Source organism: Dermacentor albipictus, chromosome 3, assembly GCF_038994185.2.
Source record: "Dermacentor albipictus isolate Rhodes 1998 colony chromosome 3, USDA_Dalb.pri_finalv2, whole genome shotgun sequence".
Lineage (NCBI taxonomy): Eukaryota > Metazoa > Arthropoda > Arachnida > Ixodida > Ixodidae > Dermacentor > Dermacentor albipictus.
The window spans coordinates 154778141-154797158 of record NC_091823.1 but is presented as its reverse complement, the minus strand read 5'-3'; the positions used below and the strand labels follow the sequence as shown (position 1 = coordinate 154797158).

Here is a 19018-nt window from a genome sequence, read left to right as displayed (position 1 = left end):
CATTGTCACGACTATTCTCGTTCCCAATGACGGCCCTCTTTAGCTTTTCCTCGGGTGCTTTAAGTCTTTGTTCCACTACCTTCCGTGAATCACACTCCCCATTTATCTTATCTTTTAGCACTTCAGCCTTTTTGGTAAGGTCTTCCTAGAAAGCCTCCACTTGCTTCAGTCCAGCATCGACATCACATTGTGTGCTGATTGACTTGATTCCCTCTCCATTCTCATCCCTCTCCTCATCTGCCTTGAGGACACCCCCCCCCCCTTTACATTGCACGTTTTCCCAGCTTTCTTGCCCCGTATTGCACGGCTTTTTCTAATGCAAATACTATAAAACTATAATAATGCAGAGCACGTGACTTCTAGCAAAAACCAATACGCAAAGGATCTAAATCCTTAAAATGTCGCAAAGTAATCGTCACCAACGCTTTAAAAACAAACAATGCCGCAGAGACTTAAGGTGTGACTTGTTTTCGCACGTATTCAAGCACGCAGCCACGCTCTCACTTTCCTACCAAATCGAAATTCCCGATACCAAAGCACACGCAGCAAAATCACTAATAGGTATTATTCCTGCCACTTCCAAGCTACCATATATAGGTTAAGAATACTTAACATCCTACCCGGTTGCACGTGTTGAAGAACGTGGCACGAAAGTACACTCTGACTATCCTGCAAAACCATATTTACACGAAACACACCCACACAAACGAAAAAAAGTGAGACAAAAACTACCTAATTATTATTTAAGGTGCAAAAAAAGCAGCAAGTAATAAACAGAAGCAAGCTCAAAGCATGCACAAAAACTTATGATATCGTTGCCGCCATGGCGCCCTAAAAATACATCCGTTCGCAAAAATATCTCAGGCCACACCCCTTAACTTCCTTGGACAGACCCACGCTTGCTATAAGCATTGCATTTAACTAGTTTAAGGCTTGGTATAAGATGTGGAGGCAAGCGCTCTTCAGCGGTGTGAGTGTGTGTAACAGGGATCACTGCTCCTGCAAGGGGCGATGGCCAGCGGCTTCAAGTAAGGCTTGGCATGACGCTTCCTTGGGTGCTCTTGCCACTGAAACTGGTGGCATGATTTCGCCGCAATGATAGGCCACTTTTGTCGTTGGTTGCATGAAAGCTTGAGAAGAAATGCATAGTATCGAACAAGACGGACTCTGTGGGGACGATGACAACAATATTACGCCAGAGTAGCGCCCGTAGCTTGTATGAAAACAAAACGCTGCATGAGTGGAGGTCTGGCTGCTGCGGCTGCTTTGAATGGCGCCCACGCGTCACCCACGCGCTGCCTCTCCCGATCTCCCATTATCGAGGCAGTCGTGCCACACTTCGCTCCATTTCCAATGTGCCATGCGAGACAGCTTGTCCGCGCGAGCTACGATACTCGCAGCCTTTTCTTCCTAATATAAATGGTGTATCTGTATAATCATAATACAAAATAATCAGACAGGAAATGAAAACACAAACAGAGCTGCATTCAACTTCCGCATTAGGGACTGCTGTATTCATTTGAATTACCTAATTTTCCCGCTTTTACTGTTATTGGCAATGCTACGGGTCAGTAATTATGTCTAAAAGTTCCTGTGGTATGGAGGGTAAACTACAATCTTCTATGTTTTGAGTTATTGCTTGGTATGCATAAATGCTTTCTATCCTGCTTTCTGTATGTTCCAATGCTCTTGTGGGGGCATAGTTCTTTCCGCGTTGGGCAATCTATGCATCCGGCAATTGGTTGTGCATGAGCAATTTCTTGAGTTCTTTTGCGCTAGAAGTAGAACCGCCTCGTCGCGAACCTCGTATGTGAAGAATTGAGTCTAGTACTCAAAGTGCCCCAGTATTACTATGCTCTCAGCTTAAACATCTATTGTTTTTATCGGTTTAGGGAAGGTATTGGTGATAGTTATAGTAGCTATGCATAGAGGTTTATTATCCTCGCTGTTCGTGCGGTGAAAACGATGTCAACCGTAATTACCCGGGCTTTTGTCTCATCTGCAGCGTGTTCGTTTTCTGTGTGTATTTGACATAAAGACAAGTCCGGTACCGCAGCTGCGGGCATAAGTCAAGGAGAAAATAGCTTCAGCACTGCATCTGCTTTGCAGTTCTAATACATCACGCAGTGCTCTAAAATTTCTTTCCTGTAGAAAAAGAATGTCTACGCCATTTTGGTAGGCGAAATAAATGATTTCTCTTTCTTTGCCCGTATCTCTAAAGCCTAATATAATAGAAAAGATTAATTTCAGTATTGCAATTTATTACTAAAGAAGGCTAGAGGAGAAAGGGAATATGTTACGGAATGTGGGCGGGCTTTCTTAGACTGACGGACGCTTGCTGTAAACATTGCAATGAACTATTGTGGATTGTATTGTTATGTACACATCATCACGAGTCACGCTGTGTTGTGTGATGCAGTGTTTGACACATCAGCAGAAATGTTTGCTACAGGGGTATAATTCAACCTCTGGCACGTCATTTCACATTCATATGAAATGGGGACAGAGTACGGGAAAAAAAGGTTTAAGAGGGCCGGTTGTGCGGAAGAGCATGTGCTAAGGGCAGTGCTGTTCATTAGTCAGTTTGGCCCATTACACTCTTCAAACGTGATGAACGCATCGAGGTTAATTATTTTATTTTTAACAAGGGCAACGACTCCTTTGAATGATTTGAAGTTTGGCTGAGCTGGGGTCAATCTGAGCATTTGCTCGTGCGAGCTCTGTTCGTCCACCAATTAATTTGGTGTTCTCCCGCCTATCGAAAGAATCAGATGCCAAGAGGGCACTCCTTCCTGTCACACAGCCGACCATGATGAGACGGGAATTGTCTGAGCCTAGAGGAATGGCATGTCTACACTGAGTGTTCAACTCACATCAGTGCAGTGCATCATACACTTTCTAACGCACTTGGTTGGTTGTGCGCATCAGTGAACGGAAATTAACAGCACGTGATACACACCAATGTAGATATTTCGAGTAAAAGAAAAGAAACAATACCGGTTCAATGGAATTTCAGATGCGTATGATTGAAGTCAATCACATAAGCTACGCAGAATCTAATACTAGAAGCAGCGTGGAAATGTCCGTCTCCAAATTCTGCCATGAATCACTTTATTGGTTAACAATGTTTCAAAAGCCTTTCTCGCTAATTTAAGAAACACAGTAGTTTAAAACTACAAGAAATGTTGATGCATCTTCAGAAAGCTTATAGGAATATATTTCAGCACCAGTTCGTCTCAAGATTCTGCTAACCCTTGCAACACCGAGCACTCCCTGGGAAAAGCGCCCAAATATCATCCGATCGCTTTCAGTCGTTGAAAGAAACGTAAACATAAAGAAAGAGCATAAAATATGCCGCCTATATATTTACTTGAGAGGGAAGCCTCGAAAAAAATTATTTTGAAAAAAGAAAACTAAGCTCGCTTCAGCGCAGTGCTAATAAAGATTTTACTGCGCAGCTTCAATTTGTAAAGTTATCTAAAAAGATGGGTTCCTTGCTCTAAAGGAGGGATACAGTCACTTCGATGAACGCCCGTGTAACTTGGCTTCGACGGCTCTGGAAACTTGAAAGTAAGAAATAGCGCACAGTATCATGCCGCAGTGTTCGCACCTTGTCTTTATTTCCTTGCAAGTGGTTCCCTTTCAATCACCTAAGGAACATTTTAAGCACACGAAGTGTCTGCTCGTTCGCTTTTGACTTTTACCTTTCCGCGTAATGCACATGAAAAAAGTGCCCAGTGGCAAGCAGTGACATAGTCGCCGTGGTGGTGTGGACGTTGTGGTGTGGTGCTAGTAATCCCGAGGTCGTGGGATAGAATTCCTACCACGGCCGCTGTATTTCATTGAGGGTGTAATGTAAAAATGCTCGCGCATTTTGTATTGGGTGAATGGTAAAGAAGCCCAGGTGACCAAACTAACCTGGAGTGTGTCACTATGTCGTGCATTACAATCAAAGCATGATTTTGCTACTTACAACCGCAGAATTTAATATTATTTTCACTGGTGACATCAGGTGCGAAGGGTTTGAATTCTGCTTTTTTTGTTTGTGAGGTTGAGTTCGGGAGTTGTTAACCAGAGCCTTTACAAGACGACGACGTCATTTGGAAAGCTTACTGCAAGTATAGAAACATGCTGCACTGTGGTGTCACCTAGCGTGCATCAAAAAAAGAAAGCATGCAAGGACGCCAAATTTATCTGCGGTGAAGCCAAACTTATGTTTGCAGGTTTTACTTCTGTTGGGTGCAGCTGATCTTCAGTAGGACAGGTATAAATTTCAATGGCAAGCCTGGCTTGTCCTCAGTGGGGAAGGGTGAAGTGCACTTGAATTTTTATTTTTGACTCCTGGAATTATAACGTACAGTTATGCTCATTTTCTAGGGACAAAAAACTGAACACAACTTTAACTGCTCACTGCGAACTATCATAGAAGCACTTGACACTTTTTTAGAAGTCTACCTGAAACAGAAGACCAGGTATAAGTGATATTGTTTCTAACAGAAAAGACAAGCTTTTGTATATAAAGGTAATGTCTCGAAGCGTACAATAGTATTTCAGCGCCAATGACATCTAGCTGTTTCAGCACGACTTCAATAGGGATAAGGGCAAAACCATTCATGTTACATGCTCTTAGGGCACGTTGAAGTGACTTTAAAGGAAAACAGAGTCAAGTTAGATTTAAAGTTAGGCTTCTTAAGTACAAATTCATTTGTAGGGACAACCGATCTTCTGTCAGTAAGAAGACAAGATTGAAGAATGAAGGGGCACTAACTGATAAACTAAATTTTGGAGCTTTACGCACCAAGCCGCGATAACATCGTGAGGCAAGTAATAAGAGGCACTCTGGAATAATTTTGACCCCCAGCAGTTCTTTATCATGCGCCCAATCTAGGGCACACGGGCGTCCTCGCGTTTAACCCCCCTTTAAACGCGGTTGCCAAGGCCAGGATTTCATCCTGCACGCTCTTTATTAGCAACGCAACGTGCGGCCTCACAACTGAAACGCCATACTTCTCGGCAACCTACTTCAGTGAGTCTGACACTTGTCGCACATGACGCACAAACTACAGCTGCTTAAACTGCGCACTGTTAGCTGTTGCTGCTTTTAAGTGCTTAAAACTCAACTAAAATAATGTTGATGGCTGGGAAGAAAATGTATCAAACAGTGGAAGTACAGCATAGATTTCGTGTTACCTTTGTAAAACGAGGATATGAGTCACAAAACGCTCGTTGGCATTGAGATAAAGGATCGCCTGCAGCTGCCTGCGGTGCTATAAAAATGGCTGTGGCTTAGCTAAGGTTAAGCCCATACTAGCCCATACTAGCCCATACTAGCCTTTATTTTAGTTGTTGAACCACTGTTTAGCCTGGTGAACTGCTGTTGCTTGGTTATATTTGGTTCGGCTAGACGAAGAAACAACTCATGCGTTACTCTGCTTCGCCTTCAAGAGTGGAACGCGACAGCGTTCCCGTCGACCCGCCAAGGGGTGGAAGACAATGGGCTACGGCGCAGCGACTGCGCGCCCCGCATTGGACGCGGTGAGCGTCGACCTGCGCAGCGTTCGGCGCGGCAAAGAAATGTGCGCCTGAGCAAGCGACGCACTCCTGAGCCTTAGAAACAGCTCGTTTCTAAGGCAACACCACATTCACTAGAGGCGCTTTTGTACAGCTTTGAAGCATCGTACTCGTGGCTCAGTGGTAGCGTCTCTGTCTCACACTCCGGGGACCCTGGTTCGATTCCCACCCAGCCCACCATCTTGCAAGAGTTGAGCCAAAGCCACCTAGAAAATCAGTCTCTGTAGCACGCCGCAACCTTCGTTTCTCATTCCAACGAGCAGCTCTGTCTCCAGGAGGCATCTCACCTCGTGAGTGTCTAGCAGAGGCAAGCGCAGCTGCTTATATACCGCCGCGACGCCGCGAGCGACGGCGCGAGTTGGAGCCCCGTTTCTCCTCCGTCGTGACGTCACGGTGTCACGTGGTATTGAAGGCGACACCGCCGCGCTTGAGGAGCTGGGTTGAGCTCTAGTAATATGCTTCGCATAAAAGCATGGAGGCGACCAGGACTGGGGTCATAGCCACTACCCAGCAGGTGAATGCGTCATCTCCTAAAGCAGTGTTAAAAGACTGCGAAAAAGAAAATTAGTTACCAGCCCCGCGGTTCTGTCAAAGTTGCTTGAGCAGTATCTGAACATCATCATTTATTTTAATAACCTATCCCAGCAACCTGCAATTACCTTTGTCTAGTGCTGTCCGATTTAAACTAGGTCCTGCAAATGTTTTAATTTGGCCACCACGACAAATTTTCTGCCCTCTTCGGCAGTGCCTCCATTCCTGTGGCACTGATCCTGTAATTCTGTCAGTTCGCCGGTTATAGGCTCTGCACACTGCATTTCCTGTCCAGTTGATTTTATTTTTTTTAATGTCAACTACAATGTCGGCTATCCCGATTCGCTCTCTGTGCCACGAAACATCGTTCCTGTCTTTCAACGTCGCTCTTTGCATGGTTCTTAACTTCCTCTCGATGTCCTTTAGTAACGTGCAAGTTTCTGCCCCATTCCGGGTAGAATGCAATTATCGTGCACTTTTATTTTCAACGACACTGGTAAGTTCCTAGTCGTGATGTGGTAATGCCTGCCGTGTGCAGCCAAACCAATATTTATTCTTCTGAACATTTCCTTCTCATGGCAAGCTTCCCCTGTTCGTAATCGACTCAGATAAATGTACTCGTGTAAAGACTCTATATAATGACTGGCAATCATGAGTTCATGTTTACTTGCCGGGTATCAATAGTACTTGAAAAGGCAGCAGCGTAACAAAATACGGACTGAGACGAGAGGACAACGATGAGTGTTGAGCTTCCTATAACTTTTATTGTGAATGATTCATGGCGTTTTTCACTGGTCGATCTGGAGCGGCCGCTGAAATCCCCGAGCAAGCGCTCGGGTTTCATTAGAATGTACTCTAGGTTTCACAATTTCAAATCGGCCAGCGGACCACAAAAACGCCCCGCGGAGGATCACACGGGAAGTCTGCGTACACGTGACACAAACCGGTTCCGGAAACCATGCCCAACTTCCGCTCTGTACGTTTCCATGGCAAGCAAGGTCACCGTCTCACGTTCACAACGGGCATAGAAGGATTCGTACAGCACGTGCGTCACCTCGTAGTCGCTGTCGCGCGAGCTTTCATCGCTAAACGTGAGCTCTGCAGCACCACCGAATGTAGCCATTTAGCGAAGCAACACAACATTTGCGTACGGACCGAGTACCGACTTCACGTGAAGACGGAAGCGACGTGAGCTATTTCCGCCTGAATCCGCGCCCCGGTGATGGAGCAAGTGAGAGCGATCCGGCGCGGAGCGAGTTGATCCGAAACGACGAGCTGAAAGCGCGAACACGCTCCAGATCGACAAGTGAAATTTGTATTCGTTGCCACGGAGCAAGAAATCTTACTCCGAATCGACCAGTGAAAAACGCAATGAGAAATATGCACACGCCGTTGTAGCTAGGGGTTACAATCGGCGCACGTGCAAGTATGTCACATCTTTGCCTAAGAGCGCGAAGGCGACCATGCTGACATATCCCTGCCCGAATCAAATCCCTTCAGATCGTGCGATTTCGCGCGCCACACATGCTAAACTGTTCTTAATAAGACAAGTATTTACAAGATCAGATGAACAGTCCTTGCTGGTAAGATAATGAGCCGTAAGAAAACCTCGGCCTCATTATATATGTACCAACAGACCCAAATCCCCGCATTACTCAGCAGTGTTTACTGCTCCTTTATTACTTACTTAGCCAAAGTGAAATTTCGTTGCATTTGCACTTTAAGCGTTAGCAGCATGGGCATTGATACTCTGCTGTGCTTTATAAGTGTTTTTATAGATGTTATAGTACTTTTACAGCCTCACAATAATATCATGCATGAGAATATGGTAAATTACATTATAATGTTTGTTTTATTTGCACAAAAAAGGACTAGCCTTATTGCATGCTGCGCAGGCTGGCATAGTGAAAAGATTGTAATCAAGGATGCTGTGCAGGAGCGCAAAAGTCCAGCGTTTCAATAATTTTACCACTTGCTTGGCAACAGTTCTGAGTAGAGCCATGACCCTTCACGACGAGACACGACTTCATTGGACTTTCAACTTCAACAACCCAATAAAAATAAGCTGCAAATCTTAGATAATAATTTCATCTTCACCACGAAGCATGCTTGCTGGTGTTACGAGCCAATAAAAAATAAGAGATCAGTTTTTTCAAAAGTGAATGCCCCGCTAGGCTGATGAGTGGTCTTGGTGCTGCGTTCTGCGCATGTTATTTTTGTCTATATATAGGCACGTGTTGCCGCCAATCAATCAGTGGAAAGTTACCGCGCGTGTCATCGTTTTGTTTTCTTCCCCGGTCCTTGTCCTTATTAGTGGACATTATGATATGGTCATGAGTTAACACAGAAACGGTTGCACATACCGAACGGCGAAATGAAAGAAAGTCAAATATATATGAAACTGTTGAATACATTGCATTATTTATTAACAGGCCGGTGCACTTTCGAATGTTAGACAGAAAGAGCTGCGCTTACTATTACGTCCATTTTAAGTGAAACTTACACGGGTTTCATAAGCTGGTTCCCTAATATTTTCATGAGGCATAAACATAACTATCGCATATATATCTATAAATACATGCGGTAATATAATTACCGGAGCAGCAGCACACAGCATCCTATAGTACGGCGAAAAACACCACCTACCTTCACTGAAAAAAAAGCCCTGAAATGTTCACCGTGTTTCTTCTTCAACTCCTACAACATGCTGAATGGTCCTTTTGCCTCCTCTGGCAACAGGATCTTTATCAGCAAGTGTCAGTCCATATAAAAAAAAGAGGAACTACGGCATGGCCAGGGTGACGCTTCAATAAGACCCTGTAGGCTCTTCCCTTTATTAGACGCGATAATACGCACATCTGATGAGTGGTTAGCAGCGTACACTCATCTTAGCGCCACGCATCTTAGCGTGTTAAGGGTTGTCATACCAAAACTTTTATTTGGCATAATTAAGACTAGATTTATGCTCGCATGAGAGAGCGAACCAGCGCCGGTCTGTTCACTTTTGCCGTCTCAGTCTTCGGTAGAGAGTCCACGAAGTAAACGCCACCGTAGAGGTGTTTGTGCACGGCGAGGCTGGCTGCGAAATCGAAAAAGAAATGTTTATTTAGAAAGCTGCCTTAAATTTTTCCTAAAGCTTATAAGAACGTAAGGCCTTCAAAAAAGCATCGTTACCTAAGTGCGCTCTTTGTGCCGAGTCTGCAATTGTAACAGTTATCATTTCAATCGTTTATGTGCATGAGAAAACTTTAATGCTATTTATACCAGGGAGAATATCCACATTTTAATGTTTGTATTAAGGCAGCACTAATGGCAGAGCGGGCACAGTAATCATCCGTTTCTCTCCAGAACGTGCTTGCTGGCGGCGCGTTGCAGCTAGTACTGTTCACAGAAAACGTTCGCTGTTTTTTGACAGTCTCAGTGAGCTGTGCCCGAGCCGGTGAACGCGCACATCATTCTGATGTACCACCAACGCCACGAATTTCTTTATTGCTGAAAGCAACAGGAGCAGTGTATATGGGCTGGCCGATGCAAGTGACGCATTATTGATATTTTGAAACCTCTACTTTATTACGCCATTCATGAGCCTTAATTCATGCTTACATGCCACGAAATTGTCATATAGCTGTTTTCTGGTGAAGAGGCGCCGCCGCCTTACTCATAGTTTTGTTCGATGTGTACGCGTTTCAGTGCCAAGCCCTGGTTCTAGGCTAGCGCCCTAGCGAGAGAATCGGTGGCTTCGGAGTGCTGGTCTGATCGCTCGCCTATGTTCGGCCCCAACAATGCCAAGACCTTTAGCTACGTTACATAATTAGGTAATGCGGCTATTTGGTGTATTCTAAACCTGGTGCTCCCGTGAGTATGCCCAGGTTAAAACATCATCATCATCATTATTATCATTATCAGCGTACTTACATATAATATTGAACAAAGCATCTACTAATTATCTGAATTGCCCTCTGTCTTCTGCAAGCTGACCCCATACTACACGTTTTAATGCCAAAATTTCATCACACCACTTTCTCATCCGTGTTCAACGGCGCTTTTGTGATTATGAGAAGGAAGTGTAGACGCGAATATAAATGGGTTGGAGCGCAAACGGAAGACACTACCAAGTGATGACTAGAAGTTAACCGCTATTGTTGTGCACAACGGAGCACGGTCACTGGCAAGCGCTGATTTCCACCGCCGCTGCGGTGACAAGCATTCAGATATCTTGGCACGTAAACTTCACGGCCACCAGCACCACCAGTTAACATTACCGGGAACACCTCGTCACATCTCGCAGCTCTACTACTGATCTCGATATGGAGCTACCAGCACTACAATAAAGGATCCGCCTGGCCCCGTGCTTCACTTGGCAGCAGCACATCTTATTTTTTTCTAGCGCAAGCTGAACAAGGACGACAGAAAGGCACATCTCACGTATACAGCACTAAATTTCAACAATAGCTTTTTTTCCAGTTCTCGTCGCTGTATATGCACCATCGAAACGTCATACAACACGTGAAAACATTCCGGTAGAAATGAAAAAAAGTACATGACGTTCCAAGAAGCCCCCGTAGCTATCCTCATCGGCAGCAGCAGCTGTGGCAACAAGCAAACTCCTCTAAGCCATACTCTTTGGTTGGGTGGCTTAGTACTCGCTTGTATACGGCATTTGTCGCTTCTGTTCTGTCACGCCTACTGCTTCCAAGGTGACCCCCGCGGTTTTTTAGCGATGACTAGTAATTCACAACTTGCTCGCGATGTTGACGCCCTTAGGTGAGAAATCGTAGAAATGTGTGAAAGTTTGCGCATGATCAACCAGTTGTATGAAGAACATAGGGGAAAAGGAGAGGCTGTGAGTGCGGAGAGCAAGACGCTCGTAAAATAAGAAATGCTGTCTGGAAAGGCGGCGGACCTCCAGCAGTATTCTCGTACCAACACTCTCGAGATCAAAGGTGTGGCGTGTACACAGGGCAACAACTATGCCACCCTTCTGCAAAAAATTGGTGACGAGATTAGTCGCCTGTGGCACCATCCGACATAGAGAATGTTCACCACGTCCCTGCGAAGGAGGATAAGCATAAAATAGCACGCTTCTGTCCCCGCACTAAAGAGCCTCAATTTTCAAGTATAGCCCCGAAAGCACGACTAAACAATAACACTCCAGGCTTCCCCCCGTCTGCATATACCAAGGTCTTTATTAACGACCACTGAACACAAGACAACAAACGTCTCAAGCCCTCCAACTAAAGACACAGCAGCGCTGGAAATTTCTAAGGACGGTGAACCACCGGATCAGAGCCTGAAAGACAGAAGGGAGCCGCATTTACGTCATTTCTAGCACACGACACCTTTAGCTAATCGCCTCGTAGCCGTTCGAACCTTTTCATAATTAATCAAATAAATATTTCAGGCATTGTATTATACTTCAGAAGAACTACAACGTTAACTAAATAACACGAGGCTTACCTATAAATATCTGATACGCTTTAACGTACGTAGCATCTTCATTACCTATCATAACATGATCGACTTCTTTTTTAATCTAAATATACCTTTCACTATCATCTTCCTATCAGAAATATGCGTGACTAACGCTCATAGCGAGCTATTCGGTATTCCCGGATACACAAGCGAAGTATATGTCCGTAAAGATGCTCGGTATGATGGTTCAGCGTTTCTCGTCCAAGACACTCTACGCCTTCTCAATAAATTGCCAGATAATTTCCTATGAGGAGACACATATTTGTTGGCATAATCATTGACAGAGATCTCTCATGGAGCCGGCACGTGACCGACTTGAAACAGTGTCTCACAGCGATCTCCCAGCGTTTCAAGTTTCTGGGCGGAAAGACTTGGGGAATGTCATTGCATAGAATGTTGGAATCGTAAAGGGCTCTTTTTCTGGGCTTCTTGAGATACAGTTTGCCCGTACTGACCAACACTTGCCAGACAAATCTTCGGTCTCTACAGGCTATTCAAGCTCGTGCTCTCAGGGTTTGTCTTGGTTTGCCAAAATGCACATCGACTGTGGCGGCTCTCGCAATCACCCAGGACCAACCCATACAAACACACATGGCTGTGGAAGTGTTTGGGTTGCACGTTAGGCATTTGCCCATGCCGGTTCCCACCATCTGGCACCACCATCATCATAAAGGCCGCAGTCAACATATTGTACTACGAATTCGGATTATTACACCCGCCTTCCATCAGGCTTCACCGCCGCAACTAAGCCATTGATTCCTCCATGGTGTTTGGCTCGACCTGCAGTGCACCTCAGTGTACCAGGAATCAGCAAAAAATCTGCACCATCATCCCCTGCTCTTAAACAACTAAATCTGCTACTTTCGCACGAGAGGCACGCCGACCACGTACATATTTATACTGATGCATCGGCAACTTTCCGGTGTTCCTCTGGAGCCGTGGATTTCCCAGCGAAGGCCACCACCATCAGTTCCGAGATGTGTCACCCAAAGACACTGAGGGTTGCGGAACTTGCAGCTCTTCGCGCTGCACTTCGTCTCGTCAGCTAAGAACAACCTCGAGGGTGGTCAATATTTAGTCACTCGAAGGCAGCACTGCAGCCTTTGGTATCAGCCCTGCGGCGTGGACCGCACGAACAACTGCTATTCGAGATTACAGAACTAATCAATGCCTTGACTGAGAAAGGACAACACGTCACATTTCAGTGGCTCCCAACTCACTGCGGCGTCAGAGGGAACGAACACGCAAATAACGCTGCTTGGTCGCTCGTCATGGTGACGAAGAGGAGCCGATACCGTTATCAAGGACAGATGCGGCGAGAAATCTTCGAATGCTCACTCGTGATATCACGGTTTCCTTGGGAACGCAGGAAGTTTTCAAACAACCAGCTGCACAACCTAGACTTTTGTTTGCGCCTTTGCATTCCAGCTGGACTCTGCTGTGGCGAAGCTGCCCTGTTTGTCCAATATCGCTAGGGGTGGCCTTCACTGAGTTTTTTTGCATTTCGAATCGTATGGGCGGACGACGCCTCATGTGTTGACTATGGTAGCGAGGAGACTCTTCAACACCTTTGTGACTGTCCTAGCTACAATATACAGAGACGATCACTCGGAATCGGATAGCGCGCTTTGAACAAGGTCCTCTAACAGAGGAACTTATTTTCGAATGCCGAAATCACAAGCCGTCACTTGTGATTTCGGCAACGAGGGCACTGTTGCAGTTTTTGAGGTCACCATAATTGGACAAGCGGCTGTAGCCTGAACAGATAGATGTTCATAGTGCTGCAAATGCTACTGTGCTTTGCGGTGACGGTGTGCGGGGACAGTTACCGACTGTGATTGTATGTTTATGCTCCTTTCTTTCTTTATCTCTATTTTGCTATCACTTACCATCCCCCTCCCCTCTCTCCGTAGCATAAGTTAGCAAACCGAATCTTCGCATCTGGTTAACCTTCCTGCCTTTCATATTTCTTCTGTCTCTCTCTGACTCCCAGCCACGTCGTCGTCGCCACGATCTCTCGTTTGCTTGCACTAACATTGAATTTCAATGCTTGGAAGTAGATAAATCTTTCCTTTCAGCTAACAACAGAAATACAATATTGGATCAATATATCATTCCCTATCTTCTTGCTCCGTTAGTTGTTGTTCCTAACTAGATGCTGTCTTGAACGCCATTGCAAACGAAAACGAGAACAAAAATGTCGTTATCCTTGGTAACATAAATATAGACATTACTAACCCCTCTGATAGTCGTTGCTCCAATTACACCGACTGCTACGCTGGATATGACCTAGATTCACTATTAATTGTACCCCCAAGATGTCCTCTGTCCCGATGATCCAACTCAATAACACACCGTGTGTTATCAAACTTACACATCGAGAAATGCGCTGGTGTTCTCACCGTTCCCATTATGGACAACTATCTCGTGATCGTTCTCTTAAAATCTATCAACCAACTGTACCAACGCGGCGTAAAACGAGCTAACTTTCACACCACTAACTTCATTAATGAGATCGCCGGAATCAATTCGAACCAGAATACTCTATGCCAGATGTAATCCTGGCTTACCGATGATTTAAAAACAAAGCTGAAAGCATTTACTCGCAGTGTACAAGCCGAACACAGGATACTCACTGGTTCTCAGCCGCTACAAAACTCTACAAAGCCCTGGACAACGGGATACCTCTTACAAAGTATTATCTGTGATATTAATGAGCGTGATAGGTAAAACGCCAACCCTTTATTTTAAGTTCAAAGTCGTGGTACATAACTTGTTCTACTGCACTTACCAGGCTTTTGAAAGAATTGCGCTCCTGCTTTGAGAAAGCGATCGTTAAACACAAAAATAATACCCGCAAAGCCTGCGATACCATTAGGTAATTTCTTCATCTGTCTTCATCAAACCGCACACTCATCAAAATTAATACAGTGGTTGTGTTACACACAGGCGCCCTGTGTATGTGTGTGTTTCTCCTTTGTCCTCCGTCATTTTAGCGCCAGCACTTCAGTTCTGAACGGCTAGAATTCGCCAATTGCAATAGGAACCACGACAAAGTAATTTTACAGTGAATTAGTTGGTGACGCACTTCAATTTATTGTTCACGTATAGTTCACCGCTACATGTATTTCAGCTAATTTACAAGAGTTACGCTATCTTCCGCAAACTATTTCAAAAGTTCTATATAGGATTTGAAGAACACCTGATTTTACCGACGCTTTCGTTGGCTTAATTTTCTGGTGTATTTCTGTTTTTATGACTAATAAAGATCGAGCTCCACGGTTTCTATTCTTCTCGCATTCGTTCACCGCAAGGGTCTCGAATTTGGCAGCTTTAATGTCATAGGTAAATATGAGGGGTTTTCAGTTAGGGGCATGCTCTCCTAATCTGACGTAGTACGTGACGCCACCGGAAAAAAACAAATCATGATCTACATCCGCCCACTATAGCTTTGAGTCACGTTCGCTAAGACTCCCAGTGCTAAATCTAGTAAACATAAAATACCCAGTTTTGTGGACGGGTCGATGACCGTAGCCGTAGCACCATTGGTACTGCAATGCACGCCTATTACTAAGGCTGTGAATTCAGCTCTCACCAGCGGCAAGTTATTTTTTGTTCCACTGTCATTTCCCACTTCTTCCTTATTTTCTGGATTTCAATGGGGAGAACAGCTGACGGCCTTGTTGACTTCCTTGACTATATATATATATATATATATATATATATATATATATATATATATATATATATATATATATATATATATATATATAGTCATATAATGAGAAGCCAACAAACACTGAATCTGCATCTGCCTAATAAATGAAATAAAGTAATGATAAATTAATGGAAATTAAAGTGGATGAAAAAACAACTTGCCGCAGGTGGGAACCGAACCCACAACCTTCGCATGTCGCGTGCGATGCTCTACCATCGCAGATGCAATTTCCCCTGTGTTGTACTTGGTGTCAGTGTTTGTTGGCTTCTCATTATATGACTAATAATTATCGGGTCCCTCGGTTAACCCCCTTTCTTCTCGTTTATTACATAACGAGGGTCTCGAATCCGGCAACATTGATGCCTTCAGGTAGCATATGTGGGTTTATTCACCAGTTGCCTTCACCCGAAAAGATCACGTTCTCGTGACGCCTGCAGCAAAAAAGACGTTCCACGTCCGCCGCCAAGGTCTGTGAGTGTGGGCGCTGGCTAACACTCCCAGGGTTCTACTAGTACATGTAAATACCCAAGAAAGTGGATGGGGAAACGCCGCCGCGGTAGCTCAATTGGTAGAGCATCGCACGCGACATGCGAAGGTTGTGGGTTCGGTTCCCACCTGCGGCAAGTTGTTTTTTCATCCACTTTAATTTCTATTAATTTATCATTACTTTATTTCATTTATTAAGCAGATGCAATTTCCTCTGTGTTGTACTTGGTGTCAGTGTTTGTTGGCTTCTCATTATATGACTAATAATTATCGGGTCCCTCGGTTAACCCCCTTTCTTCTCGTTTATTACATAACGAGGGTCTCAAATCCGGCAACATTGATGCCTTCAGGTAGCATATGTGGGTTTATTGACCAGTTGCCTTCACGCGAAAAGATCACGTTCTCGTGACGCCTGCAGCAAAAAAGACGTTCCACGTCCGCTGCCAAGGTCTGTGAGCGTGGGCGCTGGCTAACACTCCCAGGGTTCTACTAGTACATATAAATACCCAAGAAAGTGGATGGGGAAACGCCGCCGCGGTAGCTCAATTGGTAGAGCATCGCACGCGACATGCGAAGGTTGTGGGTTCGGTTCCCACCTGTGGCAAGTTGTTTTTTCATCCACTTTAATTTCCATTAATTTATCATTACTTTATTTCATTTATTAAGCAGATGCAATTTCCCCTGTGTTGTACTTGGTCTCAGTGTTTGTTGGCTTCTCATTATATGACTAATAATTATCGGGTCCCTCGGTTAACCCCCTTTCTTCTCGTTTATATATATATATATATATAAATATATATATATATATATATATATATATATATATATATACGTGTATGAACGCTGGTTTATGCATTGGAGGGCAAAAGTAAGTGGAACAGCAATGCATTTCCTCAGGCACTTTCCAAATGAGAAAAAGTAATATCGTTAAACTAGTGCAGTTTAGAGCATCTATTTCAAGTGAATACTCCTTGTGCCCGCGCCGGCTGCAGTTTGTAGAACACTGTACGTGCAGTAAAATATTTCGGTAAGTAGCTATTTAGGGTCCTTAGGTTATTTATTTAATTAGTCATTTCATTTCTCGAAGCAATGGCCACCTCATTGAGTAATTCAGATCAAGCATTAGAATTGTACTTACTGGCACAGGCGATATAAATATGTATAACATTCTATACAAAACACCCTACATGTAAATAAATGAATATATATATATATTCATTTATTATTATTTATCATTTATTATTATTTATTAATGAATATATATATATATATATATATATGCATATATATATGCGTATATACATATATGCATATATATATATGGGAGCTAACTGATCTTCAAGCAGTATCTGTTCTTGTAGGCGTCCATGAAAAGACATCAGTTTAACTCCAATCCGCACACCGACAGCCAATGGGCACCGGAAATTTTGAAGTATTTTACAAAACTCCATAATTTCTGAAACGGCGCCTCACCAAATCTGGTTATATTGATCTGAGAAACGGAGAGCATACTGCGCGATAACAATCGTGTCTGCAAAGTATTACACCGCTACGCACCACGGAACGATCTGAAAGTTCAAACCCAACGCCGCTTCTCCATTCACTCGCGGCCGCCCTGCTCCAAGCCGGACGGTGGCGTAATGGTGCCCCTGCGCCTTCGTAATCGTGTCCGTCCGCAGTGTGACGTCCCTCATGGCGACACTTGACTTCTAGAATTATTCAAGACAACATTCTGTTATCAAGGCGACCTGTTGCTTGAATTGACGAATTGAAGTTTAGGGAAATAATAAAACACACAAACGAAATATCTGCGTGTTTTTTTGTTTTACTTCGCACAGAAGCAAGGGAGATAGATGTACTTCCGCTTCGTCTGCTTATTCCCACGGTCGTGCGGTCACGTGCGTAAGTACCAAAACTATGCCAATTTCTAACGTGTTCCAGCATGTTATTACGCTCTGCAATCCACTTTTTGGCCTCAGTATTCGTGTAACGCTGAATTCTACCGCTAGTCACGTTTCCTCGTGCGCAGCGCGCAAAATCGTGCGCTGCGCGAAAGAGAAAGCTCGCGCGTGACACCGTCGGTGGAAGTGCGTAGCGCCGAATGAAAAACGAACAGCAAAAAAAAAAGAAAAGAAAATGAAGGCGGGGCCCATGACGTATGCGTCGCGGGTTCGTCGAGATCCGGTATGGGAGAACGCAGGGCAGGAATTTCACTTGCGTAGGCTAGACGGGACGAGTGGAGAGAGCGTCTTGCTTGGCTATGGAGCCCGCCTGCTGAAATTGTGCGTTCACGGCACACACATATTTCAATCTCGGTAATAATGAGCCAATTTGAAATTTTTTTTTCCGGCAGAACGCTCCCTAGAGGACACGCAACAACCTCCAGCGTATAACGAAAACTTGCTACGCGGCTTGGTGAGGGGCCCTTTAAGAGCGGCTGAGCCAGCACGTTTAACTTATTTGTATGTAAGGCACGTTTTTATAAGGAATCGTATACTGTGTTCCCCACTGTGTAATAGCCAAACAAATGTCGGGTGTTTCTTTCATGGTGTAATTGGAAACTTTCACCCAACATACTCCTGTAATCACAGGGGGGGGGGGGTGATACCGGAAAGGGGACTTTTTGTCTATGTAAATATCTTACTTGCAACAGTTTCCCGTATCCGGTTAGCTAGAGTGGTCAAGTGTTCCTTTTTGACTTCTTCTGTGACAACGATTGCAGCAGCAGGAGCTTCGCCGTACTCGGAGTGTGGAAGGCCTACAACAGACACCTCGGCGATCTCATTGGCGTGCTCGCGGAGTAGCAGTTCTTCAAGTTCAGAAGGAACAACTTGGTTGTCCATGCACTTGATCATTTGCTTGAGGCGTTCGCAGAAGTACAGATGACCATCCTCGTCGTAGTATCCAGCGTCCCCTGTAGAAAGCGTACGAACAGTATAAGCAGTGCCTGAGGGATGAGGGCAGAATGCAGGATATGTGTATATCCCAGGAGAGAAAGGGAGTCAGTTTTTCTTTTTTGTCCTCAGTAACGCAGCAGTCATTTCTGAAGTTTGCGAAGTAAACATACAAATTATTACAGAAGCAAATACTCGTATGAACGATAGTAAGCACAAAAGACACAACATACAAGATCGTGATAGGACAGGTGTCGCTGATAGCACTGTCGTAATCCTATTTCGCTCTGATTACCATTTTAGCCAAACGTCCACATTTAAAATTGGTGTCTCTAACTAAACAGCT

The 19018-nt window shown here is 44.5% G+C and overlaps 1 protein-coding gene across 3 annotated transcripts in view; it reads right to left on the bottom strand.

Moving 5' to 3' along the window:
- Nucleotides 1-8900: 8900 nt before the first annotated feature.
- LOC135920567 (luciferin 4-monooxygenase-like) overlaps nt 8901-19018 on the bottom strand; it is a 75308-nt gene continuing 65190 nt past the window's right edge. For all 3 annotated transcript variants that reach the window (XM_070534799.1, XM_070534800.1, XM_070534801.1), the window contains 2 exons: nt 18423-18692; nt 8901-9181 (listed from right to left, as the gene is read on the bottom strand). In XM_070534799.1, coding sequence (XP_070390900.1) covers nt 9063-9181; nt 18423-18692 — 389 coding nt within the window. In that variant the 3' untranslated portion in view covers nt 8901-9062. The remainder of the gene's footprint in view (nt 9182-18422; nt 18693-19018) is intronic.